This window comes from Anas platyrhynchos, chromosome 21, assembly GCF_047663525.1.
Source record: "Anas platyrhynchos isolate ZD024472 breed Pekin duck chromosome 21, IASCAAS_PekinDuck_T2T, whole genome shotgun sequence".
NCBI classification, from domain to species: Eukaryota; Metazoa; Chordata; class Aves; order Anseriformes; family Anatidae; genus Anas; species Anas platyrhynchos.
Window position 1 is genome coordinate 15,811,627 of NC_092607.1, and position 26,994 is coordinate 15,838,620.

The 26,994-nt window shown below is 50.2% G+C and overlaps 1 protein-coding gene and 1 long non-coding RNA gene across 4 annotated transcripts; one reads left to right on the forward strand and one right to left on the reverse strand.

Annotated features, from left to right (window-relative positions):
- SLC17A9 (solute carrier family 17 member 9) lies at positions 1–19,591 on the forward strand. Of its 3 annotated transcripts, XM_072026391.1 has the most exons (14): positions 1–446; positions 2,627–5,335; positions 7,785–7,982; positions 9,516–9,655; positions 10,292–10,391; positions 11,133–11,263; positions 12,000–12,096; positions 12,887–12,983; positions 15,103–15,190; positions 15,479–15,513; positions 16,000–16,115; positions 16,477–16,532; positions 16,921–16,950; positions 17,040–19,591. In XM_072026391.1, the coding sequence occupies exons 3-14, from the start codon at positions 7,804–7,806 to the stop codon at positions 17,201–17,203; spliced, it is 1,233 nt and encodes a 410-aa protein (XP_071882492.1). In that variant the 5' UTR covers positions 1–446; positions 2,627–5,335; positions 7,785–7,803; the 3' UTR covers positions 17,204–19,591. The 3 variants fall into 3 exon arrangements, with proteins under 3 accessions (XP_071882492.1, XP_038021979.2, XP_038021982.2); XM_038166051.2 differs by lacking the exon at positions 2,627–5,335 and having other exon boundaries at positions 96–446; XM_038166054.2 differs by lacking the exons at positions 1–446; positions 2,627–5,335 and adding an exon at positions 1,636–2,126.
- Positions 1,841–3,716, reverse strand: LOC139999202 (uncharacterized). The gene is made up of 2 exons (XR_011804426.1): positions 3,627–3,716; positions 1,841–2,731 (listed from the first exon to the last, which is right to left on the reverse strand). It is a non-coding gene; the product is annotated as an uncharacterized lncRNA (long non-coding RNA).
- Positions 19,592–26,994: the final 7,403 nt, after the last annotated feature.

The window sequence follows — 26,994 nt, forward strand, 5'->3', positions numbered from 1 at the left end:
ACTACGTTGCTGTGGGGATGCAATTCCACACCGGAGGGGGGGCAAAAATCCTTAAAAACTAACCCAAAAGGAGCCCAGCGAGCTGAGGGCTGCCCGGATCCGGGGGGGGACCGCGGGTTCGAGGCTGCCCCCGGTCCCCACGGGCCCCGGGGGGCGGTGGCGGTGCTGGCTCGGGGCCCGGCCCGGCCCGGCCCGGCGGGGAGGCGCCGACACGTGGCCGAGGCCCGGCGGGGGAAGGCCGGGAGGGAAGAAGGAGAGAAGAGAAGGAGGAGGGAAGGAGAGAAGGAGGAGGCCGGCTCGGGGTGAGGCGGCGGGGCCGGAAGGCTCTGCCCTGCCCGCATGGCCGCGGGTGGCACCGCGGTGCCGTGTGGCGCCCAGCCCGGCTCCGGAGCCTCGCAGCGCCGCGGCATGAGGAAGGACGGCGCCGGGGACCCCTTTTGGCCAAGGTAAAGCTGCCTGAGGGGTGCTGCCTGTGGAAAAGCCGCCGCTGCTCGGCGGAGAAACCGCTTCGGGAGCCGCTCCGAGAGCCCCCGGGGGCTGGGGTCCCGGTGGGCTGAACGCGGGGCTGTGTGTGTGGGAGGGGGGGGGGAGGCTAAAAATGCGAAATAAATCTCCTCCTTTCTTTCCTGGCACGCCGGCAGTTATTTGAACACGCCGCTGGATGTACCGGGAGGGTTTTATCGGAGTGTTTCAGTCAGGATGTTTGTCCTGGCGTTAGGAATTCGTGAAGATAAAAGTCCCGGCGGGGAGCTGGGCGGCAGCCTGACAGCACCAGCCGTTTGGCAAGCCAAGTCATTAAAATAATTAGCGCCCCCGTTAAGCCCGAAGGGTCTGCTTTTAGAGCAGGGTGGTCCCGTGCTTGCAGCGGGGCTGTGCTGAGCCCCAGACCGCCGCCTGCCACCCCGACCCCTGCTCCAACTCTTCTGGTCCTGGCAGGGCACCTGATCCTACAGCCCTACAGTTTAGCAATCCTACAATCTAACAATCCTACAATCCTACAGTCACAGATGGTGCAGAAGTGCCCCGTGGCAGCTGGAAGTGATGCTCGGAGGCTTCTCCAAGCCGGGACCCCGACAGCCAGAGTTTCACCCCGCTGCCCCCCACGCTTTGGGGTTTTTTATAGGTTTGGCTTGATGCTGCTGTGGTGCCGAGCGAGGTGCTGTGCCCGGCAGGCTGCCTGTTCCCCTTTGCTTTGGGGACAGTGTGTCCCCATGGTGAGCCCATCACGGTGGCAGCATCGAGGGGCAGCCACGGGGCCAGTGACATTGGTGCCAACACACAGGAACGTGTGGCCCGGGGGAGGATTTGTCCCTTCTGGCAGCAATCGGGGTGGTTGGGGTGGGTTGAGGTTTATTATCAACCCCCTCTTGCAGTGGTGGCACGCCTTGAGCTGCCTTCCCGAGGCAGGGTCCCAAGAATGCCAGGTAGGTCTCACAAGCAAACCTTTGGCACTCATGTTGCTTAAAATTTTAAGATTCTACCCCCAAAGCAATTAAGAAAATCCCCTCTCTTTGTCGCCCCGTTCGTAACTTTTCCCTAAATATTCGTGAACTGGGAGTGGTGGGAGACAAAGAACCCCGAGCCAAATTTTCATGAAACAAAAATTTCTGCTTAGATGTCTTTTCCTGAGAAAAAAAAAAATTATACATTTTGCCAGAATGAACCTTCCAGCTTCCCAAATCTCTTCTAAAAGTGTGAACAACTATAACACTTCCCAAAACAAGAGACTGCTGATGAAACATTTACCAAGAAAGACATATTTTGAACCGATTCCGACCGTAGCGCTGCAAGTAACCGAAAGAGTTCAGCCAACGTGAAGGAGCAGCAGGACGAGCGTAGCTCTAATCAGCTCGTTATCTTTATTGCAGTAATTCACAGAGGCAGAGAGCACGTCCCCGTCAGGCACGGCCGCACACACGCGTGGTTGCAGCCCTTGTTTGGGGAAGTTTTGTGGGTCTAAAGCCAACGAGACAGGGGAAGGGTAAGGGGAGCCTGCTGCCAGCTCACGCGAGCAGGTCGGGGGCCAGCTGCTGGCTGCAGAACGTGGCAGGTTGGGCGGTTTGAGATCGATTCGGTGGGCAGTTTTTGAACAACACATGCAAATAAAGAGCTGTCAACATTTCCAAGTAAGTAATAAGTTATTGCCGTGGAGGCAAGGCTTGATCGGGTGGGGGAAATGACACAGGTTCTCCTTTCATGCTCCAACAAAAGACATGCCAGGCAGCCTTCCAAGATCTGTCTGCACCGTCAGTGCAAGGAGAGATAAGCACTTATCTTGGTGGCAGGTTTATTTTTCCATCTTTGTTCAACCCGCTTCTTCTTTTGTCCTCCCTTTTTTTCAGCTGGCTCTTCCTTCCTCTTCTACTGTTCTTGCCCTGTGATTTATCCTGCCTCTCCCGCTGCCCCTTCCCAAACTTTTCTGCAGGTTTCCAGTGGCTCCGCGATCACACATCTGCTCTTTCTCTTCCAAGATCAACTCTCACCAATTTCTGTTTGGGGCTTGAAAAATTGCTTGCATGTTTATTTAGCACATCTGGATGTTTAGATAGCACTTTCTGCCTGGAGATCTCACCATGCCAAGCGGGATCCTTTTGGCAGATGTGTGGGAGCACCTCTGGTTCAACAGGAGGGAAGACCAAAGCACCCAGAAGAGAAATTGATGGCCAAAGGCTGCACACAAAGCCCTGGGCAGATCCAGCAGTCAACGTGGAGACAACGCTTTGGATGGTGCCTCCAGGAGAGAAACAGAGCACAGAGAAGTTAGTGTGTCCTGGGAAGGAAATGGCTCCCGAAACCACTCTGCATCTCCCAGCCTCTGGCTACACCTGAAGACAAGGGATTATTATAGCAGTTTCTTTAAACTCCACAGATAAAAGGGCTTGTACCACTGGCCACATGCTGGCCTTCAGTCGCCTGACTGCGCTCTTTGCCCGGAGCCAGAGGTCACGTTGTTTTTCTGAGCTCAGTGCCCCAATCTTTTGTCAACACGATGCTGTGGTTTTAGTTGATTTTTTTTTTTTTTTGGTGATTGGGTTTTTTAGTCATCCAAGCTCCTCACCCTGAATTTAAGCACGTATTTCATTTATAGCTGATCCGTGTATGTCCTCCAGATCAGTGTGCAAAGCATGCGTGTGCTTTGTTATTACATTTTCCCACCTCCTCCACCTGGACTAAACGACTATTTCCAGCTCATGAGAGCTGCTGAAATCTAATTTCATCTTTGCTTTTGCCGAAAGCAAGAAATGAAGAGAGGGAATAAACTGAGAGCTGTGCTCGCTGAACACCACTTTGTTGCCATCTGTGGCTCTGCGGAAGAAGTTTGTGCACAGGAGGCTAACAGGAAATCAGCAGCTTTCCCAGTAAAAAAGCCCTGTGTCCTCCGTGCTGCTCTAGCTGGCTGCAAGCTGGCAGATTGGAAAAAAGACTCCTCTAAACCCGAAAGCTACTTTTGACAGCGAGAAATCACCAGCTTTGAGCCGGGCTGCAGCACGACAAAGTCAGCTTGAGGAGGGGAAATAAAGGGCTCTCTTGACAAGCGTGTTAGATTTTCAAGGGTAGGAGAAATTGTTAAGAAAAACAAAGAGAGAGAAGTGAGAGGACTGTCAAAGCAGGTTAAAAATAACTACCTGGGTATTATCTCCTTGTGCAGGAGTGTCTGCACGACGGCTGTGTCAGACCACGTCAGTCAGGCTGTAATTGTGGTGATTACTGTCAATTAAAGCAGGAGGCAGGTAAGCAGGGACAGAAGTATTTTATGGAGGAAAATGATGCTCAGGTGGGGCTGGGAATGGGTCACGAGGAGGAAAATGCCCCTGGTCTGCAGCTGGTGGCCCCGTGGCATGGCTGGAAGCTTGGTGCCACTCTGTGCTCCCCATCCTGCTCCTCCCGGAGTTTGTGCAGGGATGGGTGTGTGCCTGCTGCAATGAACAAGGGGCTCCAGCACACGTTTCCTCTGTGCATCTCCCACAGGGCCTCTTTGGGTCCCTGTCTGCAGGAGGAAACTGAGTCAGAAGGCTTCTGCCCCTTCCAGTTCCAGCTCTGGGCAGCACCCACAAGCACTGGAGACAGCTTCCATCCAAAAGCTGTTGTTGGAGCAGACCGTTCGTGGTCTGCACAGCTCTCTTACTGCTTAAAAAACCACCTGGCAGTCCTGGCTCGTGCCTTGAGGGTGGCACGGAGCTGTGATCTAACTGATAGCCTCAGCACCAGCAAGTCCATTTTAACAGCGACCTGCAGTGCCTGCAAACACGACTGCAGACTGAGGGAAAGGAGCAAGGCATGGCAAGAGAAATAAAGTTGAATCAATATTTGCTTGGTGGCACCTACTGGAGAAATTCCTCCAGCAGGAAAACACCCTGCAAATAAAGATACCCTGTGCTGCTTCCTCTGCGGGATGTCCCAGGACTCCTTCAAAATCAATGTTAAACACTGCCCTAGGCTGGGGACCCATTCTTGGTGGGATCCAGGTCCCAGATGAAGCACTGGATGCTTCAAAGCAAAGCCGTGACCGTGACCACCCAGCGCCTGGGGCTGTGTTTGGGGGAGAACCCGGGCACACTGCTCAAACACAAGGCTGCTGCCATCCAAAAAGCCACCCAGGAACAGTCATTAGGACTCAATTATAGTTCTCGGTGCTAATTATAGCCCGTCTGGGTGGTGGTTGGAGCATTACGACATAGGAAGTGTTTTCTAGCTGCACGGCTGCGAGGAGGGTGCCGGCGGCGTGCGGAAGGGGACGCACCTGCAGGCGCCTGCTCCCTGCGAGAAGCAAGGAGGTGTGACGGGCCAGGAGAGCACGGCCGGGTGGCGAGGAGCTGCTGCAGACCTGCAACAACCTCTTGAGTCAGCGGGGTGGCTGCGGGCAGGCCGTGGAGCTTCATCCCCTGACGGTTTCGGAGGTGGCTGCCCCTCTCGCCGCGGTTTCTGCCCCGTGCAGCTGGGGAGCAGCTGGGAGAAGCTCGGTCTGCGTGATAGCACCGCCACCTGCAACTTCCTTCTGCTCGGGTTTAGATGTGCCTGCCTCTGTCTCAGTTGGGTTATCAGCAGCACAGGTTGTTGCTCCCTCATCAGGGATGCAATTTAGTTAAATTTGCTAATTCCGGTAAAGCTCCGCTTCTTGGGTGGCTGGTGTTAGCTACAAAACCTATTGTTTGGTTTGTCGTTACTCCTTAGCTCCTAAAGCAGTTTTAATTTTCCTCCTTTGCACTAGTCAAGGTTTCTTCTGGAACCTTTGCTGCTGTTGTTGTTGTGCACCGAGCAGAACATTGACTCATCGGCAGGCTCTGTGATAACTGTAATTAGGAGAAAATGCGTTTACAAAGCTCTTTCCTCTGAGGTAAGCACGTCCTTGTCCTTGCAGAGAAATAATTCTTGCCATGCTTGCAGGTGGGTGTGGGCAGCCAGTGATTACATTTGACACTCGTATTATTGGAGGGGATTTTCCTAGCTGGACGTGCTGCCTGCAGAGCGAGTGGCAGTCGGAAGCCCTCAGTAGAGTTCCTGCTTGTTTGGAACTGAAGTGTGTGCTGATGTGTATAAAAACACAGAAAAAGGGCATGAATTTATAGAATGGAGCAGTGATCAAGGAGACCACCATGACCATGTCATGTTTTATATATCATATGCAGTGGTTTTGGAAAAGAGTGAGGCTCCTCCTGTGCCCCCTGCCCGCAGCTCCCCTGGACAGCGGCATTACTGCCTGCGGGCTGCACTTCCCCTTGCTGCAAACACCTTCAGGAGGGAACAGAGCTGAGCTGCACAGGCCTTTTTCTCTCCGTTTCATACCTTATGCAGCCTTCCAGGGGAGAAAATGCCAATCTTATATCCCATTAGAGTGCTGCCGTGCTCACCAGGAAGAGCTGCTGGGAGAAGAAGCAGTGCCCAGCCCAGTTCCAGACACGGGGAAGCTCAGAAAGGTCCCCGTGTGCTTCAGGGGGAAAAGTACAGTTTGGAAAACTCTTGGCGGCTAAATAATTGCAAACATATGCACATGGCAGGCATTTACTTGGTCACCTCAACTTCAAGAACTGAAATAAATGGGCGCTGTGCTGCTGTGGATAGCAGGGAGCTGAGCGCTCCGGGCTGGCAGCTGCCCATGTCCGCGGGGCAGAGGCACTGGTTTGGCAGGCACAGTTGTGCATCTGATACCAGCCAGCCTTGGGAAATCCCTCCGAGGGCTCTGCCGAGCACCTTTTTTTAATTTCTAGCCCCACCTGCCTGTGCCTCCCTCACCGAAACCACTGTCCAGGCTCTCCTGGGCTGGCTCCGACACTCAGGAGCTGGAAGTTTTTGGGCTTTGCTGCAGCAAACTGAAGTTGGTCAGAGCCACAGCTCTTGGTGCTGGCTGGGCAGCCAGCACAGAGCTATCATCCGCAGGTGATAAAAACAAATCAAATTGTTTGTGCAGCAAATTAAAGCGTGCTCGTTGCGTGCCCTTCGAGCAGTGTAAGACCAGGAGGGCGTTTGTCAGCCAGTTCAGGTGACCGAGGCAGGTCAACCCTCGGTTCCTTGTTCTCCCAGCAAACATAAGTGAGGTTTTCTAGTTCCCGTGTTGTTTTTGTACGTTTCTGTGTGCACAATAAGGACGGTTCCAACCTTTAAAGCTCTGCTGAAAGCTCCCAGTTCCCCCCGCCAGGAGCCGGCACGGAGCTGCTTGTCAGGAAACAGCAATAAATTCATTTCCAGCGGGCACAACTGCTCGGTGTGTTTTACTTCTCATTGTTCCTTTGTCTCCCTCCGTGCCGGGCCATTTGACACATTTATAAATGGGCTTGTGCTGTGTGGGATTAACCTACATTTATCCTAAAACCAGCACAGAGGAATAAGCTCTCATTACAATATAAAAGTGACCCAGGTTGTTCCCTGGGCAGACGGCGGGGATGTGTAGCAGGGTGGAAAGCACCGAGGTTAATGCCCGGTACAGTGAATTTCACAATCATCTCTGGAGCAGAGAGAGCCTGTTTGTTCAGGCCTCTGGGCACCAAATTAACCACATACAAATAATATCAATAGTTTATGTTCTCACTGAGCTGCTTTTTCATGAGCAGAGGGGGATGCAGCCTGCAGGACTTCACCTGCACGTGGTGAAGGAAGAAATACTGCCAGCCTGGTTGTCTGCAGGAGCTCTCATCCTGGGGCTGAGGATCATGGACCAAAACCAAGTGTTACTACGAGCACATCCATACTAAAGTTATCCTAAACTTCTTGCCAGGGCAGGCTGGATGACTTCGCTCCTCGCCCTGGGCTGTTCAGCCCCACCACGTCCTGTCTCTCCCTAAAACTTGCCTCCACCTCTGTTGTTTTTAAGAAGGGTGACATGTCACCTCCCCTGGGGAACGGGCAGGAATGCCAAGTGACAAATATTTGCTACCAAGACAGCGTGTCACGCGCTGACCTTTCTTTTGTTACCCTTACCTTTTAAAGAACAGCTTCTAAAGCTTTTGTTTGGATAAAAAAGCCCAGCAAAGCAGGTTTCCACCCTGCCTTCCCCTCCACCTACAGTCAGCAGCGCCCAAGCAGCCTGGTGTACCTGCAGCTTTTGGACACAGACACAATAATTTGGATATAAAAGTTAGCATAATTCTTGAAAGTCACCAACCAAACACATTTCCAAGTGTTTCTAAGCACTGTGCCCCAGGGGGATCATGCTGACCTTTTTTTACCAGTCCAAACTCATTACAGCTTGCAAGCAAACCAGTCCCACCTGTAAAAGTGCTCGGTGGGCACCCATCTGCCTGGCAGCTCATCCTCTGGCCTTTTTCTCACCTTCTGCTCTCTTCCTGCAGGCCCACGTGCCGCGTGTGGATGGTGATGCTGCTGCTGGGGACGTGCCTGCTGTACTGCGCCCGCGTCACCGTGCCCATCTGCGCCGTCGCCCTGAGCGCTCACTTCGGCTGGGACAAGAAGCAGTCGGGCGTCGTGCTCAGCAGCTTCTTCTGGGGCTACTGCTTGACGCAGATCATCGGAGGACATATCAGTGACCAGTACTGGCATTGTCTTTTCCCCTGCTCGGGCTTTTTCAGTATCACCTAACCTGTTTTTGATCTCTTGGTTGACAGTGCCAGGTTTCACCCTGGGATGGTAACGGGGTGGAGGGTGAAGGCTAGGTGTGGGAGAAGCTTTATGGGTTTCTCTGTTAGTTTTGCCACAGCCCTCATTCAGGAAGTACAGCTGTGGTTTTGAGTATCCGCTCACATTCCTGGGTCTTCAAACTGGTGCCATGCTTACAGTGCGGTGTACGGGGAAGGACTTTGTACAGGCAAAACCCCCAGAAAACCCAGGGAGTGCCCACACGGTAATTACTACCTTGGCAGTTCCCACACCGCTGCCAGAAGAGGCCTTCGGTTATATTAATGGACACGTAGACCACCGAGGTTTCTTTTCACCTTTAACCAGTGAAGGGCACTGTTATACCAGCATATTTTTTTGGGTGGAGGTGGTTTTTACCACTGGGTCAGTAACTGCAATAAAAGTGCAAACCCACAACCCTACATGTTAGGCTGACAAAAGAAATGGTGGGTGTGAAGTGGGCTTGATTTTAGGAAAGTGATAAATGCTGAGTTCTTGTGTGGTTCATAGCTGCTGCTCGCTGGGAGTGTTATTTGTCCATTAAACAATTTAATCCCAGCTGTGTCCGACAGCCGTTTGGAAGGGTTTATGGCTGCAGTCACTAACCACAAGATGTAAGATTTCCTTCTTGCAAGGACTACAGCTTTTTATTATTTGAAATAATCTATTCTGTCTTCATTTACATTTTGGCACCTCCAGTGTTTCCACCCCACATTCTTGTGCAATCCTTTCCCAAACAAGCCCCTATCAGAGCTTCCATCATGTTTTGAATGCCTTTGGTCTATCACATCAATTAAAAAACAACTACCCCAGCTAGCTGTAAGGAAAGGTCTGGTTAATTAGCCACTCACATTCCTTTCCCCAGCTGCCCTCTCCTTGGTGAAGAGGGTTTTCCTGCGAAACCTTTCGTGAGAAGGGCATGCCTGGAAGGAGTGTGTTATCCATGCAGGGCACTCTGCAATTTTATTATGTTCCTTAATAGTCTGCAAGCAAATGCCAGCAAAAAAAAAATCCCCCAGCTGCTAACAGGAAGGAGTAGCTGATGCAGGAGAGCAGACGGATGAGAAAATACGGTCATTGTAAAAGAAAAGCAGAAGGGCAGCAGCAGCTTGGGTTTCCCCTGTACCAGGGAGAAGTGTTTGGGGTGGTTGTGTGCTGAATGGGCAATACCCACTGAGAGCTGTCCTGGTGGCTGACACGAGTCCTGCTCTGGGGCTGTCACCGGGCCCCTTCGTGGGGTCCCACACTCCGTGGAGGTGGGAAGGGAGGGGGCCAGCTCTGATCCTGCTCCCCGCTGGGCTAAAACCTCCTTAAGAGGAGAAGAACAGGTTAGACGGACAATTTGCTCTTAAAAACCAGCTGAAATGGGAAGAATGCTTGAATTTTGGCTGGGGGCTGTTGCTCTTTCCCCCACCACTTGTTTCTAATGCACATTTTCTGTCTTCCAGAATAGGAGGTGAGAAAGTTCTCCTCCTCTCGGCGTCAGCATGGGGATTCCTGACAGTCATCACCCCGCTGCTCACACATATCTCTTCTGCCCATCTTGTCTTCATGACCTGCTCCAGGTTCCTCATGGGGCTGCTGCAAGGTGAGACCCGTGTCCTGAGCACACGTGTCTGTCTGCCCACGGGCTCCTTGCTTGGGGCTCAAATGTTCAGGTGCAAGACATTTGGTTTGCAGTGTGTGAATTCCTGCTGCGTGTTTGAGCAAGCTTCTGTCTCAAAGCTGCTTCTGCACCCGGAGCAGAAGCAAAAAAAAAAAAAAGTGTGACATTTCTAAAGTCACCCACAAATCATTTCCCCATAGAAATATCTCTGCCGAACATGGGCTGCCACAATAAGAAGCTACAGCTGCTGGCTTCTGAAATCAGATTTAGATTTTTCTGTGTTTTAAAACTCCTTGGAAGCACTTGGTGAAAATTGGTCCTTGCCAAAACCTCTGGATAATTTGGGATGGTTTTCCTTTCCTCTTGCCAAATTGCAGCACTGGCACTGATGAACTTACAGCAGCAGTTTTGATGATGGAATGGGACTACAGAGAAGACACAAACAAACCTTTCCTTGCGATGGGTTCCTTTATTCTATGTTACATCCCTGTTTTGAATCCACCCAAAGTCTCGTTGCTTTGTCTCGGTGTTTAGCTCTTGATGAATCTTTTAAATTTGCTTTGGGTTTGCTGGTGAGGGCCTGCCCTGATGGCCCCCTGCCTTCCTTCCCTTTCTCAGGGGTCTACTTCCCATCGCTGGCCAGCCTGCTGTCCCAGAGGGTCCGGGAGAGCGAGCGAGCCTTCACCTACAGCACGGTGGGGACCGGCTCACAGTTCGGGTAAGTTCAAAAGGCAGATGGCTTTGAGCAGCGAGTGACAATCTCAGGACATCACGGTGATGAAAGGACAGTAAATAGTTGGAGGCAAAACTTGCAGCCCAAAGTACAGGCAGGTTCCTGGGTCCTTGAGGATGCCGGTTGCAGCTGGGGAAGCCTCAGGCAGTTGCTGTCTGTGCTCTCATGCACACGCTGCTGAAGACTTTGTGTTCTTTGAAATGCACGGTTTGCTCTTGCGTGTGTCAAAGATTTATGTGGTGTTTTTTTTTTTTCTTTCCTTCCAAGACAGACTTTGAAGAGCGTTTGCAATATTTAATTACTGTGGGGAACAGCCTGATCCAGTAGGAAGAGCAGGGGTCAGCGTGAGACTGCTCACCTGTCCTCCCTGACAGATGGCGATAATACAACTTTCCCTTCTCTTCTATTTCCATGAGAATTTCCTTTCTAAATGGAACAGTTGCTTAAAAGCCAAATAGAAATACCACTGTATTTAATCGCTTTGTTTTTATGGGGGTGGGAAACACAGGACTCAGTCTGCAGCCGAGAGCTTGGGGGCGAGGTGCTGAGCCTCCCCAGCTCAGGATCTGGCCTTGCTGGGACCAGAGCAGGTTGCAAAGCCACAGGGTGCAGCAGGTGGATGTGCAGCATCCACCCCAGGAAGCCTCCCCTATGGCTCCGTGCCATCCTGGTGTCCTTGGCCAGCCCTTGGCAGACCCAAGAGCCAGCTTGTGGCTTCCCTTCCAGGACACTGGTGATCGGTGGTGCAGGATCTCTGCTCCTGGACTGGTACGGCTGGGAGAGCGTCTTCTACTTCTCCGGCTTGCTCACGTTGCTCTGGGTTTACTGCACCTGCAAGTACCTGCTGACAGAAAAAGGTAAATTCGACCTCATCCCTTGGGCTGCAGGGCTTGGGGTTTCCAAGGGCTTGCCTGGTTTTACACAGTGTATTTTGTTTGGGTATCTTGTATAATAAACAGTATCTGGCCAAAAATTATGAACCCAGAAACAAGATTTTGAGCTTTTTTGTTGCTGTTTCAGTCCCACACTGGATTATGTTGCTGTTGAGAGTCGCCCGGACTCCTCAGTACTCTTAAGCACCAGTGAAAACACCAAGCGGAGCGTGATCTTCTAAGTGGATTAAGCTTAAACAGGGCGAGATACTTATTTCCAACTAAGAGCATCTATACACAGAGCTTTTAAAAAGCAGTTAATCCCAGTATCTCTTCCCAAATAACTGTCTGGGAGAAATTCCACACATGGGCAAACCATTACACCTGCCTACAATGCTCTTAGTGTGCCTGTGGTATGTAGGGGCCCAGCTCATCTTGTGCCTGGTGCTGCCCTAAATCCAGACCCAAGAGATTTCTGTCCCGTTGTGATGAGAGATGCAACAGCTGGGAAGGTGGCTGGATGGGGCACTGTGTGGGTGCGTTGGAAGATGCTTGGTCAACATAAACAAGGTGTTTTCATAAGCATCCAGAGCTGGTTTTGCAAAAAAAATAAAGAGTTTGAAGGAGATTTGAGGTGCTTGTACAGGTCTTGCAGGGCTCCCTCCAGCTGCACAGAATATCGCTGATCAGAGCTTTCCTTTGTACGTTTCCTTCCCTGCAGAACTCACCATCCCCATAGAATATTTAACGAGAGGCCTCTCGATGTCCAAGCAGAGCAAAGTGCCCTGGAAGCAGCTGTTTACGAAGGCGCCCATATGGTAGGCAGCTGGAGCAGCCCTGGCCAGGCTGGGAGAGCTCCTCCACCCTGCGGCATTGCCACCTCTGCCTGCTTGCTTCTTCTGTGCTTGTTCTCTTATTTAAGTATTTGGGAAATGCCACCACGTTTTCTAATCCCTCCTATGTAAATAAAGAACTGAAAGCATGAGCTTGATGAAAGGTGGGGTTTGTTCTGTCTGGGGGAATGCTAGGCTTAAATATTGCTGGCAAATCTTTCTCTTTTGGAGGCTGTTCCCTGGGTGAGTGTGATGCTCAGGGGCACTGGGAGGCATGGGCTGGGTTTGCACTGGAATAGAGTTTTTTTTTAGGCAAATCTGCATTTTGCACTGAGGCTCATCCAAGCACAGCAGCAGGTTCCCAGGTGCTGCTAAAGACGGGGAGGAGGGTGATGGAACTGGCTGCCCTTTCCTGCCTTAAATAACTGTGGGACATCTGCTGATAACACAGCTTTAGAAAGCCCTAAATGACACCTCCTGCTGCGCTGGAGGGACTTTGGGGAAATACGCTCACACGGTCACAGCCGTGGTGAACCTGGCCTGAACCCACGGGCTGACGTCAGGCATCCGCCCTGGTGAGGGCAGCTGGGGAACGCGTGGTGCTGCGAGCCCAGAGCAGTAGTTATCTGCGAAAAAAATCTCAGGAAACAACAGCAGTGCTATAAGGGAGTTATTTATAGACCAGGAGCTGAAATACTGCGTTGCTAGAATGCCCCTTTCTCGCCCAGCGTGACCTGTCAGTGCTGATTATTCCCTCCCCACTGTATTTTCTCAGGGCTGTCATCATTGCTCAGCTTTCTACATCCAGCACATTTTTCACTCTCCTCTCCTGGCTGCCCACTTTCTTTAAGGAAACTTTCCCCGAGTCAAAGGTAAGGGTGGCTGAGATGCGGGAAGGGCTGGGGTGTGTGCAGAGGGGATGGTGCTGGGGGCCTGCCAAAGCGGGTGGGTTGGGGAGCAAGGGGAAGGCAGAGGGGTTTGGTGAGAGCAGGCTGGGAGGCAGGAGGAGGTGGGAGGCTTCCCTGCAGGGCCAGGAGGCGTTTCTCCATGCATACATCTGGAGATGTGCACGAGCATCCTCCCTCCGGGTAGGCAGAGGCTGGTTTCTTATGGCTTGGTGAGGGATGCTGAAGTGAGGCAGACCTGGGGCACCTTCCAGGCAGGGAAGAGAAGGGTTATGTCTGGTTTTCAGACTCTTATTTTATTTTATTTTATTTTATTTTATTTTATTTTATTTTATTTTATTTTATTTTATTTTATTTTATTTTATTTTATTTTTCTTCCGAAGGAGGGACGATCTTCAAATGGCACGGAGCTCATTGCACTATGCCATTGTAAATGACCACCATTCCTGGGTTTTTAAGTTTTTATTTAACTATATTGACATTGTATAGCTCAGAGATACCAGCAATAACTGATAATTACCATTAATAAAGTGTACTTTAACAACACTATAAAAGCTTCTCTCCCCTCAGCACAAACAACGATCCCATTTTTCAGAAACCTAAGCAAGACTCATCTGGGCTGACAGCTACTATTTTTATCTTCTTATTCTCAGAAACTGAGACATCATTTTCCACAATGGCTCTGCTAGGGTTTTTTTGTAACTTCCAGAGCTGCTTACAAATGCCTTTTAACATTACATTTGTAAGGGGCTTTATGGCATGCTTGATATTTATTTTAAAATCGTGTATTAAACCAGTAAACATATTGTTGTGACAAGATCTGTGCACCTCTGGTAATATGCTTGGGTAGCAGTAATTTGCCATCTGTTAAGCCTTATATCATGGTCCTCTTATGTAAGATGCTCCACACAGCGCTCCTGCATCCAGTAATCGCTTCATGCATTTTAATAAAACGGGGCTTGACAATGCTCGATTTTAAGGGATTGATGATAATCCTTAGCGTGGTAAAACTATGTCACCTACTGGTCGGACACCCTTGCTGCAGGTGAGGTGCCTTCACCGCTCTGCAGTCTGCCACCTACAGCCCACCTGGATGGAAGATTTTGGCGATGGGATGAGACAAGGGTGGCCCTGGTGTGTTGGGACAGATCGCTGGGTGACCCCAGGTGGCGTCACGAGATGCCACAGGCATTGCCCCACAAACCTGATGGGATAACATTTCCGAAAGTGACCGAGGACCAACATTTCAAAGGCGCTGAAAGATGCAGATGGGCCATGCTGTGATTTCCAGGAGCAGTCGAAACAGGATTATTCAAAAGCAGGATTATTCAGCCCTCCCACGCATCCTGATGTGGCATGGGAAAAAGAGATGTGTACATGGGGAGGTGGGCTCTGAGCAAAGGGAGCTTTAAATGGATGAGGGATGGGTTGATTCGACCCACTGAGATGAAGCTCAGCCCCAGCACACACCAATTTCAGCTCCCCGTGGGATCTGGGCACCAAAACGCCTGTGAGCAGCTGTAATCCAGATGACCAGCAATCATCTGTGATTACAAATGCAGCAAGCTTGCTTAATTGAAAATAAACCGAAGTATGTTGTGACTGTAATGTTACCTAATCCTGGCATTAAAATCCAGCTACACTCCCGCAGCTTTGCAGTAACGCTGCTAATGAGGTTGAAGCTGCTCTTGGAAATTTTGCCAGCAGCTTTTCCGATGACCCCTGGGGCAGAGCGACATCCACAGCTTGCTTTCCAGACCTCTGCGGCTCCCTGCCACATCACCTTGCTGAACACTAAACTTTGCCACGTTTAATCCCTCGCCTCTGAGCTTTCTGCCTCTGCCCTGGAGGTAGGGTCACGGAGACTGAAGGAAAGGCAGCACACCTACCACCTGCTGCAGCCCCGTGCTGTGCCTGATGGGCTGCAGATTTTGGAGAGCTGCAGGCTGTAACTGAGAGCTTGCGGTGGGAATGGGGTAGAGATCCTGTAAAAAGTCCTGATCCCTTCATTTTTTCCTTTCTACAGACATCTGCAAGTAAGCTGAGCTCTGACAGCAGCCCTCTCTTGACTTTTGCTCTCTTTCAGGGTTGGGTGTTTAACGTAGTCCCCTGGCTGGTGGCAATTCCAACGAGCTTGTTCAGTGGATTTCTGTCTGATCATTTAATTAACCAGGGTAAGAGCTCTTTTGGCTTTTCCTCAGCTCTGATTCTATACAGTGTGGGAACAGAGCCTGTCTGGGAGGACTTGGGCTTGTTCAGGTGGAGAAGTCCCAGCAATAGACAGCATGAAAATGGGGTAAGTATGGCAGGGTCCAGGTCCCATCCACGTGCTTGGAGCTCCCTTTGATCTCACAGCATCCATCCAGAGATGAGCTGTGGCCATCTGAAATGCACTTCCCTGGGAGGAGCACAAGGAGACCTGTTGCTCTGTCTTTACGTGGGACTCTTCCTTTCTCTTCCAGGGTACAAAACCATCACCGTTCGTAAGTTCATGCAGGTAAGAGACCTCTGCTTGCCTGCTGCTGCTGAGAGGCAGATCAGGTCGCTTCCAGAGCTGGGTTGGTGGTTGCAGGGGGGAGGTTTTGTAGCTTTGCAGCCAGATTTGACTGGCGTGTATGGGAAATGAAATGCAGAGGAAAACCCGAGCAAGGAGCAGAGTGTGGACCCGCAGTTATGTTGTGCTTGGAGCTGTGAGAGTGCTCCAAGGAGCTCTTCCTCCACAGGTAGGGCCCAGCTGTACGCTGTCACTGCAAAGGGCCCTTTAGGTACCGAGGGAAGAAGCAGTGCAAGGATGAGCAGAAATAGAAAAGCCAGGAGAGCATGCCTCTGCCCACATCGTGTCCATCTTGGGGGAGCAAAGACCCAAAGAGAACCGTGCACACAAGCTCTTCACATTGTAAAAGGGCACAGTTTGTCTGCAAAAGGGCTTGCTTTCTGCCTCACAGAAGATCCACTGCAGTATTTCATTTCCCTTTTCTTCCAGGTCATTGGCTCCGGTGTCTCCAGCGTTTTTGCTCTGTGCCTGGGCCAGACATCCAGCTTTTGCAAAGCCATAGTGTTCGCCTCGGCCTCGGTTGGACTCCAGACCTTTAACCACAGGTAATGAAGGCAGCAGTGAGCTGCAGCCCTAGGCTTTGTCACTCTGGGCTCGCAGGGCAGGCTGCCCCTGGTCTTACTGGGGTGCTAAATCTGGCACTTCCCAAGCAGGGGCTGGCTGTGCTGCGAGCAGGGGCACGAAGCAGGAGGGGAGTTGTGCTTTGACCCCTCTGAGTGCCTTGAACTGAACCCTTCTGGTTCTCTCCTGCATTGCCTCTTCCCTCCTTGTCTTCCCTCGTCAGTGCCGTGGGTTGTCTGGGCTCCTTCCATTTGTGTGACAAGCTAAGAAAGCTCTGTGCAAACTATGAAAAAACAAATCGTGCTCCATTAAAACTGGCATTTCCCCCTCTCTGTTTCTCACTAGTGGTATTTCAGTAAACGTGCAAGATTTGGCCCCCTCCTGTGCTGGCTTGCTGTTCGGTAAGGTTTCCTCTGGGCTTGGGGCTGTGCTGGAGAGGTGCTGTGCGTGGGGGCACACGGGGCTGGGTGTCAGGGTTTTAGCAGCCGTAGCTCTTTGGGACGGCTGCTCAGTGCTTGCAGCCTCAGCACCCTTCTGTGCGTGCAGCTGCCTTCCCCAGGGCCAGGTGGCTGCACAGGCTGCTGCTTCTTTTCTCCTACAACCACCTGGAGAAAGGGAAGGGGGTGAGGAGAAGTGGTGCTGGCCCTGCCACCAGCAAGGCCCTTTGCTGCCCCCCATATCAGGGGTTGGGTGGGAAGCCAGGTGAAGCTGCCTGCATCTTTGGGTTTCTAATACCCACTTTCCGTGAGACAAAGCAAAAGGAAAAATCCCTTTTTTTTCACTTTACAGGTGTTGGAAATACAGGTGGAGCCCTCCTAGGTAAGGCACCTTCCTTCAGCTCATCCTTGCGGGCAGGCAGGATGCGACCCCACAGCCTGTGCATTTCTCTCTCTTCCCCCTGTGCCCAGGAGTCATCTGTGTGTACTTGGCTGGCTACCTGATCGAAACGACGGGCTCCTGGACTTCTGTCTTCAACCTGGTGGCTGCTGTCAACAGCATCGGGCTCTGTGCATTCCTGGTGTTTGGGGAGGCCCAGCGGGTGGACACGGACTCTGCCTACATTGACCTGTAGAGAGGAGTCCAGCAAGCAGAGGAAGGATAAGGGAGCTCAAATCCACGTGTCATTGTTGCACAAGTGCCAAAGAATATTATTTTTTGTAGGCATTTAACAAAAAATACTGAGACCAAGTACTTAGTGGGTCTGAATGAAACCCACGCCAAAAAGACTTCTAGAGTTCATTTTTTTTTTTGCTCAGGGCAGGGCTGATGGCCTGTGGAGCCATCCAGCTCAACATCTCCAGTGAGATTTTGGCCTTGGTTTGCCCCAGTCCCGTTTCCAGTGGGCAGACACCCAGCTGGGCTGCCCTGCTAGGTGGGGCTGCAGTTTGCACTCCCAGCGTATTGATAGAGCCGCTTCGCCGTGTGGAGCATCACTGCCTCCATGCTCTGCCTCCCTGTGATCGTGTGGAGGACTGCCAGCTCTTGGACCACCGCTCAACACATTTTTGTCTGAACTAACAGAAAGGAAGAACCCCAAAGAACATACCTCTGACCTTAACCATCCCTCGCGTGCCTTCGTTTTGCAGCCCGCTCGGCAGGCACAGCCCAGGTGCACAAGGGACTGGGTTGTGAGACAAATCCAAGGCTTCCCTTTGGGGCAAGCGAGGATTTCTGGCTGGGTGCCTGCTGTGCACCGTGGGCAGGACGTTGCATCCATCCTGCAGACCACAGCAGACCGCTCTCAGCAGCCCAAGGGCTCCCTCAGTGTCTGAGCCCGGTGGGATGCAGGACACCACGTGTTGTAGGGGCAGCCCAGGAATCCTCCAGGAGCCCTTTTGCCCCACGCTGTGAATGTAGAAGGATTGGTCATGCTCAGTGCTACGGGTCCGTGCTCCCAAACGCTCTCTGCTGCATCAGACGTGTCCTTCACGAGCTCTCAGAGGGCTGCGGGAGATTTTCCAAAGAGCCTGCAGTGGGCACCTTTTGTTTCTCCTTCAAGCATAAAGGGAATTTCTGCATCAGAGACCCTTAGTACTGGGTGTGGATCCGTGCTGTTCCCCGTGTCAGGGGGAAATACGTGGCTGTTCACACCTCTGAGCCTGAATGTCTTAAGTTATTTATAAATATTTTTAAATTTAACTACCAAATTCTATATTTTATGTACTTGAGGCCTGATTCTGCATGCTTATTTTCTGTGGTACTCCCACCGAAACCCACAGTATTTCCAGAGGGGAAGGATTTACCAGCCTACAGATTCTGGTTTTGTACGCTCTATTTTAAATGTGACATTTAATATTAAAGTAAGTCATTGCTTTTCCTCCCACCCCTTGCTTGCAGCCCAAGTTTTGGAGCTGAGAACAATTCAGTGCCACTCGGTTAGCGAGGAGGGCACAGCCAGCATCACGGCTTTGGCTTTGCAGCTGCTGAAACTGCACTCACCGTGCAGGAAAACTGCAGATTCAGGTCCTTAAAAAAAAAATAAAAATCATGCTTATCCTTTTGTTTGGGACAGCTTTCTTGGAAGATACCTTGCTGCTTCTGAATAGGTGGGCTGATAATGAAAATGTTTAACTGCAGACACAGTAATGGTGCCGCTAAGCTGAGCTGAGCTACTTATTGGGGGTATTAAGAGAGAAAGATAGAGCTGCCTGGTGTCTTCTCGAGGGAAAATAACATCGGTGTGGTCCAAGTTGGGGCCAGAGAGATGAGTACTTTTTTTCTTCTTGCTTGCTTTTTTCTCTAAGAGGCTGTTTGCTGCCATGGGTCCAGCCCTGTGGCTGGGATGCTGCAGAGCCAGGACCCGGACACTGCTGGGGAGCTTCTTAAAATCAGCAGGTAACGGGGGGCAAACTCAGCCCAGGCTGGCCAGCCAGGCATCTCTGCCAGCCCTGTCCCTCCTCCAGCTGAGCAGCTTGCTTGCATGACCTTTCCTGTAGAAACACAGAAAAAAAAAAGTGTTTTTTTTTTTTTTTTCTTTTTTTAAAATATCTTGGCCATTCAGTGGTGCAGCTCAGGAGAACAAGGAGTGGATCCTGGTTCTTTTTTTTTTTCTGCTTGCACTGTTTCTCATGGAAGAGTTGAATTCCATCAGTTTAAATCACGTTCACATGAGGCAGCTGGGCCACCCCTTGTATCTGCAGGCTGGGAGATGTGGAACTGAAATCATCAAAGGAAAGTCAAAGTCCCAAATGATCAAACCGATGATGCTGGCTGTGCCTTCCTTGTACAACAGCTAGAGCTTTGGTGGGTTGTCTGCATTATCTGTCTCTGTAAACTGGCCAATATGTTGTAGAACTGAGGCTCAGGTTTCATCACATTCATACATCTCCAGTGAAGTATTGAAACCCTTTTGCATATCTGTATGATTATTAGTTTAAGCAGCCTTGCCAAAGCTTGCTGAGAGTTTTTTTTGTTACGGAAAGACCTAAAAAATAAAGGCAGCAAATCATTTGCACACTGATTTTGTGATTTTCCTTGAAAAATGATTTTCCTTGAAAAATGAACGCAGAGGTGCTCATTCACATGGTCAAGTAAGAGACAGACAGAGCTGGCGTGTGGACCGACTCCTTAGGAAGGAGAGGCTGGGCTGGGGGAGCAGCTGGGCTGGCGGATCTCCACAGCATCCTCACACACATGCTACAACTTTTTTCTGGCTTATTTTGGAAAAATGACTGAAAAGCTGTTTCCAGCATAGGTGTAGACTCCAGCATCAGGGGACACGGTCCGGTGTTAGTTGTTAGAACAATAACACAGATGAAAACAGTCTTCTGCTGGGTGGGACATGCCCCGCAGACAGACCGCCTTCCACCTGGAGACCGAAAAAAAAAACCCAAACTGCCAACTTTTTTCCATCCTCGCTGATAGGTTCGTGCGGATGCCAACAGAGGGAGCTGTTAGATTTGGGATGTGGCTGCCCAGAGCTGCACCTGGCCCTGGCACAGCTGGCACAGCCCAGCCGGGAGGGCAGCGAGTGGCCAAGGGCATCCCAGGACCACTGTGCCAGCCAGTGCCTGCCCCAAAGTGTGCCCGTGGGGTGATGGGGCAGCTCACACCGGGGGAAAAAGCTTTTTAAAAAGGAGAAGTAGCCACTAAAGGAATTTTAAAACCCTACCTGTAGAGCCACACAGTCAAGGAAGGACCTTTGAGGGCTATGGAGCCCGCTAATTTTATCCTCAATGTGCTCAGGAAAAGTAGCGTGAAATTTAGTGCTGCCAAAACAGTGCTGAAGGTAATTTAGCAGGATGTTTGATCCCCAACCCTCCTTGTCCTTTTGCTCCCCTGCTTATAAATATATGAACAACCTCTGACAGACACTCTTTTGACCCAGGAAGCTCTCAGTAAGCAGAGACCACCCTAAAACCCTGCCCTGCTCCTCCTCACGGTGTCCTGCAACCGTGCAACCGAGGGAAGGGAGTGAGGGACAGGTACGGGCGAAAGGGTCTGGAAATCTGGGACTGTGCTTAAAGGCTGATTAATTACAGGTCCATTGTATGGCTGCTGAGGGGTAGAAGTGATGGGTCAGTTTGTGTTTGAATTGTTGAGGGCATGCTCAATAGCTGGCACGAGCACTGAAAGAGCGCTGTTCTATTGCAGTTTGCGTAACACTAAATCAATAAACACGTTTAAGCAGATGGAAAGCAAAACACGGGGATAAAACGGCACTATTTGGAGAAGAAAAGAAAGAGCAAAGAGCACTTCTCGCTGGCACTTTTGCACTGAAAACCCAAGCAAATGCTCTCACAGCAGAGCCCCGATCCAACATCCACCTGCCAGCTCCCCGGGGCCAGGACGTGCCCCAAAGCCGTCCTGCAAAGGGCACGTCGCACCCCGCGCCCTCACAAGCAAAATATCACCCTTTATTGCAGCCGTGACCTACTGCACGGCATGTACGGAGGAATTTTCCATTTCAAACTTTAATGCAATAATTAAGATGTCCATTAAGGTCTTTACAGTTTGACTGCTTGTAATTAAAAATGGGAGGGAGATGGCGAGGAGTTACAGTCGAGGACATCAAGCTCCTGCCGGCAGCTTTAAACACTCTCCCCTTTCTACTTCTCTGTTTTATTTATTTCTTCAGAATCATTTTCCAGAACTCCCCCTGCAGATTTTGGGGTGTCTCTGGGCATGGTGAACCTCGGGGATTGGACCCCTGGAGCTCCACCAGCAAAGATCCTGGGGATAACCAAAAATCCCAGTGTGATCACCAGCCCCAGGAGCAGTAACAGGGTTTTATGCTTCAGTTGCCTTCCAGCTCCCCGCTCACACAGCTCACAGCACGGGATTAGCAGTGGGGAAGGTTTTAATGCAATAATGAAAAGGGGAGAGCCCCCCATATAAACCCACAGCTTCCAAAGCGCCTCTGCTCCTGGGAGGCCACAGTCCCGTTACCCAGTAATAGGATTTGGTGTCCTACAGCACCACTGAAATACTTGCAAAAATTTCATTCTCAAATCACCAGATTTTTGCAAAGGCTTAACAAAAACTAATGATTTGATGGTGGGAGTAGCTGCCAGAAAAGCTTTGGCTGATCCCCTGAATCCTTTCCCAAATTGCTTTCCCTGCCATGTACAACCACCGTGTGCTGGTTCCCTGCTCGTGTTCCTCCAAACGCAGCGCTTGGTGCAATCTCCTGGCGCTTTGGCATTAATTATTCTCTAATAAACTGTTTTTAATTTCAGCTCCAAAGGAAAGAAAAAAAAATCCACTTCCATGGGAGACAACGGAAAGTACATGTGTAGCAATTATCTGTAGGGTTTTACACAAAGAATTAGAAAGCTACTCGCGCATGTCCTGCATCCTCATTAAAGGCAAGCGGTTTGCAGCTGACAGGGGATTCTCCTGTGCAACCATTTAGGCTCATTGCAGCTGTTAAATTCCTTTCATTTTTTTTTTTTTTTCCTCCTTTCCTACCAAGTCTCATACAAAATCCACTAATTTATGACCTCTCCTGCGTACCTGGGTGAGGCGAACGCTTTCGTGGGACTCATCCTCTACCCTTCAGAAGCGCTGCTGGGCTCAGGGGAGGGAGGATTTGCCTTCTTTGGCACCCCAATCCCTGGTTATTTATTTATCTAGTAGAATAAACATTCCAAACACATAGTGCCATCAGCAAGAACATCACCAGATATCAGAGGGGAGGTCTTCAGATGAGCAATTTATCATTATTTGTTTTATTTCTCTTCATTTCAGCCCATCACAAGTGCTCTTTGGACAGGGCTGGAGGATCTACCGTGGGACCCACCTGGCCCAGCAAGAGCTCAGCCCCAAACCTCCGTCCCCTCCATGGCACGGTACAGAAACCTCCAGGTAGGACACACACTGCGGAGAAGGGGACCCAAGAAATGTCTGTGTCTGTGCTTCCAGGAGGGTCAGTGCTGGTGGGACATGGGCTGTTCTGCACCCCAGTGAAAGGCTTCGGACTCAGGGACCGTGAGAAACCTTTCCACGTGGGACATTTTCCAAGCGGTGCCCATTTTCTGGGGAATTCATGCCCGGGATCAGCTGGGAGTGCAGCATTCACATTTAACTCGTTGCTTATTTGTGGTGTAAAAAACATGGGGAAATTGTGATTGACCTCCAAATCAGATTGGTTTCTTTTCTCTATGAGGAGCTAAATTTAAAACTTCAGCCTTTGTGTCATCAGACTTTGTCTTTTGAACTACACCAAATATTGAGTGATCTCTCTCAGTACCTCAGATAATTTCAGCGTTTTCAGAAATGCAATTTTGATTCGAGTTGGGATGAAATTAGTGAAATCCAGAAACTGAGCCTCTCTGCAGAGCCCCTAGATGGACAAACTCTTCCTAACAGCATTTAGAAATCACTCAAATAGCTTGAAAAACGAGAGCTGTTTTGGGGAGCCACCCAATAAACATGCCCAGCACCATCTGTATGTTAAAAGGTTTAGGATGGGAACTGTGGCTGACAGAGCATCATTAAGATGTATTACCCACAGGTTTAGCGGATAGGGATAAAGCTCCTCAGGGTGGAAACCGAACCAGATTTGCAGTTGTCTCAAAGCTGGCTGTGCTAATACACACACCATTACACGCCAAATTTGCCGTGGGACTTCGCCCAGTCGTGTGGGCAAACCGGAGACCTGCCCGTGTGGGCTGCATCTGCGAGCACCGTCACAGTGACAAACACAGGCATAGCATTAATCACATACCTGGACTTAACCGTGTGAAAATCTGGCTTGCAAGTGTAGCAGCAAGGTAATGCAATTTGGGGTGATACGGCTCGGTTTTCTGTTTGGATTTAGCGAGGGGCACTAAGGCTGCAGTGCCTGCCTCCAGGTGTTCCCAGAGCACGGCAATCCCAGAGGGTTTCTGCCTTAGCACCTCCGTCTTCTGGCACATCTAATGAGGAGCCAAAAACTGCAGCATAATTAAGAAACAGAGAATTTTGATATTGCTCAGGGCTTTGGTGTTCATAGGCAAATTTTAACCACTGGGTGGGCAAGAGGAGGTCATTGCTCTCGATGAAGACATGTTTCTCTCTCTGCCTTCAATACAGTGCCAATTTTTATTCTGTTTTGATAGGTTCTGTCCATTCTCGCCCTCCTCCTCCTCCTTGGAGATTTCTGGATTAAAGAATAAAGCACAGAATTGATTTCCTAAACGTGCATTAGAAAGGATTATTCCAGGAGATTCACCCATGTTTGGTGGATTAATATTTCCAGGGAAGGACGTCCCCAGTCTCGGGCAATACTTCGCTGACATTTCCTGAAACATTTCTTTGCTTTTGCAGACACAGGGGAGCACCTGTACCGGAGAGCACAAGTCCACAGCACGGGCGTTTGAGCTTCTGCAACTTTTGCAACACCAGCATTTCCCATACAACTGTATAAAGAGTGCTTTGTGTGAGTTCTGGCTCTTTTCTTTGTTGAACACTACCAGCACCAGGGAAGTCAGGATGAATCCATCACTTGCAGCTTCTGAGAGTGGCACAGCATTCAAACTAAACAGGAGCCTGTCCAATTAATTAATTTGCCCTCCGTACCCTGCACAAATGCAGCAGATCGAGGGCCTATTACATGATAAGAGCAATCTGTGAAGGCTTTATGGTGATGTGTGGCTCCAAATTATGTGTCAGAGGTTAACAACTGATGCAGGAGTACAGCTCCCTGCCTCCTGGTCTGTCCTGGGCATGGGAAAGCCCCTGGGTGTCATTGAGTGAAACCAGGCAAGGTTTTTCTCAATGTTTCACAAGGCCCAGGGAGGTGGAGGGAGGCGAATCAGTGCTGAGCCCAAACTGAGACCTCAGAGACCAGCTTCTGGGTGTCAACCAGCAAAAAGGACAAAAAGCCATCATTCTCCAGCCGTGGCCAGACGGATTGACTGGGTTGCCCTTATGTTTGCTTTCGAGCAGTCAGTCTGGCAATAGCAGCAAGGGAAAAGAAGAAAGGAATATAAGAACAGATTTTATGGGGGGCCAAAGGAAGCATTCAGGAGTGCTGCCTACCCATCCTGGGACATTTTCTCCCAGGTATTGACCTCTTCCTCTGCCCGTACTCTTGCAAGATTCATGTTTTGCAAGCAAAACTGCTGCAAGGCAGAATGAGTACGGTAAGGACAGCTGGGGTCTAGTGCTGGGTTCGCAGCAGGTGAAATTGTCCTGCCTTATGGTCAGCACACCTGGCAGCTGCTTCTGATAAGGAAAATGCTTTCATATTGCCCTCCAGGAAGGCACTGGCATTTGTTTGCAAGAGCTGTTTTTTTTTTTTTTTTTTTTTTTTTTTTTTTTTTTTTAAATCATGAAGTGCTGAAGAAAATCTGCATTTTGTACAGGAACAAGGAAAATTGTCTTCTTCTTCTTATTTTTTGCATGAATGTCACTCATTTAACTCCTGTGGAGTTTCTCCTGCCTTGCATCACTGTGGCTGAGACCACCACCTGCCCCTGAGCCTTGCAGTGCATTGATCTCCCTGCCTTCACCTGCTCTCACCAACAATGTTTATCGGGCAGAGGTTTCTGCCCGAGGTTTTTCCGCAAAAGCATGGGTCCCTTCACCCTCTTTCATTACCATTGCCAAACCCCAAGCACAACAAATGTCTTTTCCTGGAGCCACCAGGAATCTGGTGTCCCCCCCCAGCCCATGCCTCCTGTCTTCATGGCCACAGTACCTGCACGCCAGCTCCCAAATTTCCTGCTTTCTGCAGCAAACCACACAATAAGGATGGTTGGACAATATTTTACTGTTCTCCCAGTTTCTTCTTTTCCTGCAAATGATAATTTCTCCCTTTGATTTTCTCCCCCCTGTTAAGGTCTGCCTGAAAACGAGAGCTGTTAAAATAAACCACTGAGGGTTCAACGTGGGCATTATCCGTGGAAACCTCTCTCACGGCCAGAAGACTGCTTTTCTTTTCCAAGTGTTTCGACTGAAAATCTTCAAGCAGATGGCGCCCGAGCATCCCCAGCGGGGCGAGCACACCTCGATGGCAAGGAGCTTCCATCCCTCAGCTCCTGGAGCAGCAGCCCCTGGGTGGCACAGCTCAGAGGCTGGAACCTGCCCTTGGGGATGCCCTTTACCTGCAGAAAATAAACGCGGCTCCTGAGCTCTCCAATGCCAGCACGGGGCTGGGAAACCCTGGGGGACCCGTGCCCACAGCAGTGGAAATGCAGGGAAGTGGAGAAAACGGGACGGCGATGCGACACTTGGTCCTAGGACAAAAAACATCTGCCTGTGAGCACGTTGTGCTTGAAACACAGCCTGGGCATGTAGTAAATCTTCACCTTGTGCAGCCTGATAAATCATGCTCCAGCCTGAGGTGTCAAAGGAGAAAAAAAAAAAAAACAACAAAAAACACCTTTTTTTTTTTTTTCCTCCTTCTTCCCAGTTATTTTTGACAAGCTGGAGGAGAACAGGGGGAGAGGGAAAGGCTGGCGCGTGTTTGATATCCACTTTTGACGGAGCTTTTACTTTATTATGTTTAATTGAAAAGTGTTAACGCCGTCCGACATGAATATTCAGCTGACGCCTTTTGGTGCCGTTCCAGGAGTTACGATCGCCTGTGATTCCTCCACGGCTTCTCAGCACGGAGCCCTGTCAAAGCCAGAGTGACAGTGGGGAAGCTATTAATTGAAATAGCTTCATTAATTAGTAATTAACAGCAGGGTAATGACTATGTCACACATCGTATTTCAATGAATGCCCTTCATGTGTTATGGGGCCTTTAATTAAAGAATATGCATTTTAATTAAAGGCAAGTTTGGCCCTTTGGCCTCTGGAATACAAAAGACGTTTCTAACTTTGAGGACTCGGAGGAGGAGAGGTTGGCTCGGGGGAAAAAGGCCGAGCACAGGTCCCTGGCTGAACCCGAGCAGTGTTTCAGTGGACCAAGTGGCATAAATTAAGGCAAATTTCTGCTTTTTTTTCATATTCTGCTGGCTAGCGCTTACTCCTTGGCACCTCGGTGGGCACAGTTTGGGTTTCTGTTAGCTGGAAGCAGAGCTCTTTCTGCAGGGATCCCAAGGTTATGCTTGGAAAGGCAATCGGGAACAGAGGAACCAGGCACTGAGCATCGGGGGAAAGTTCAGGAGAAGGGAACCGAGGTGCCAGAGGAGTACTTAAAATCCCAAGAAAAAACAAACAAACAAATGAACAAATCCACAAAACAAACAGAAGACCCCAACCCAACCAGAAACAACCACCAAATGTGTTACTTTACGCTTTTATCATATAAATAAATAAATAACATTTACGCTTTGAAAACAAAAACTTCAAAATGACCCCTCTTAAAAATAAACTCTGCTCCCCCGACATCCCCATGATCGGAAAGCCTGAAAAGAAGCCTCCCAAATGCGGTGAGGATTAGAGGAGCGAGCCATTGCATTTCAAAGGGAAGGCGGCACATCAAACGGC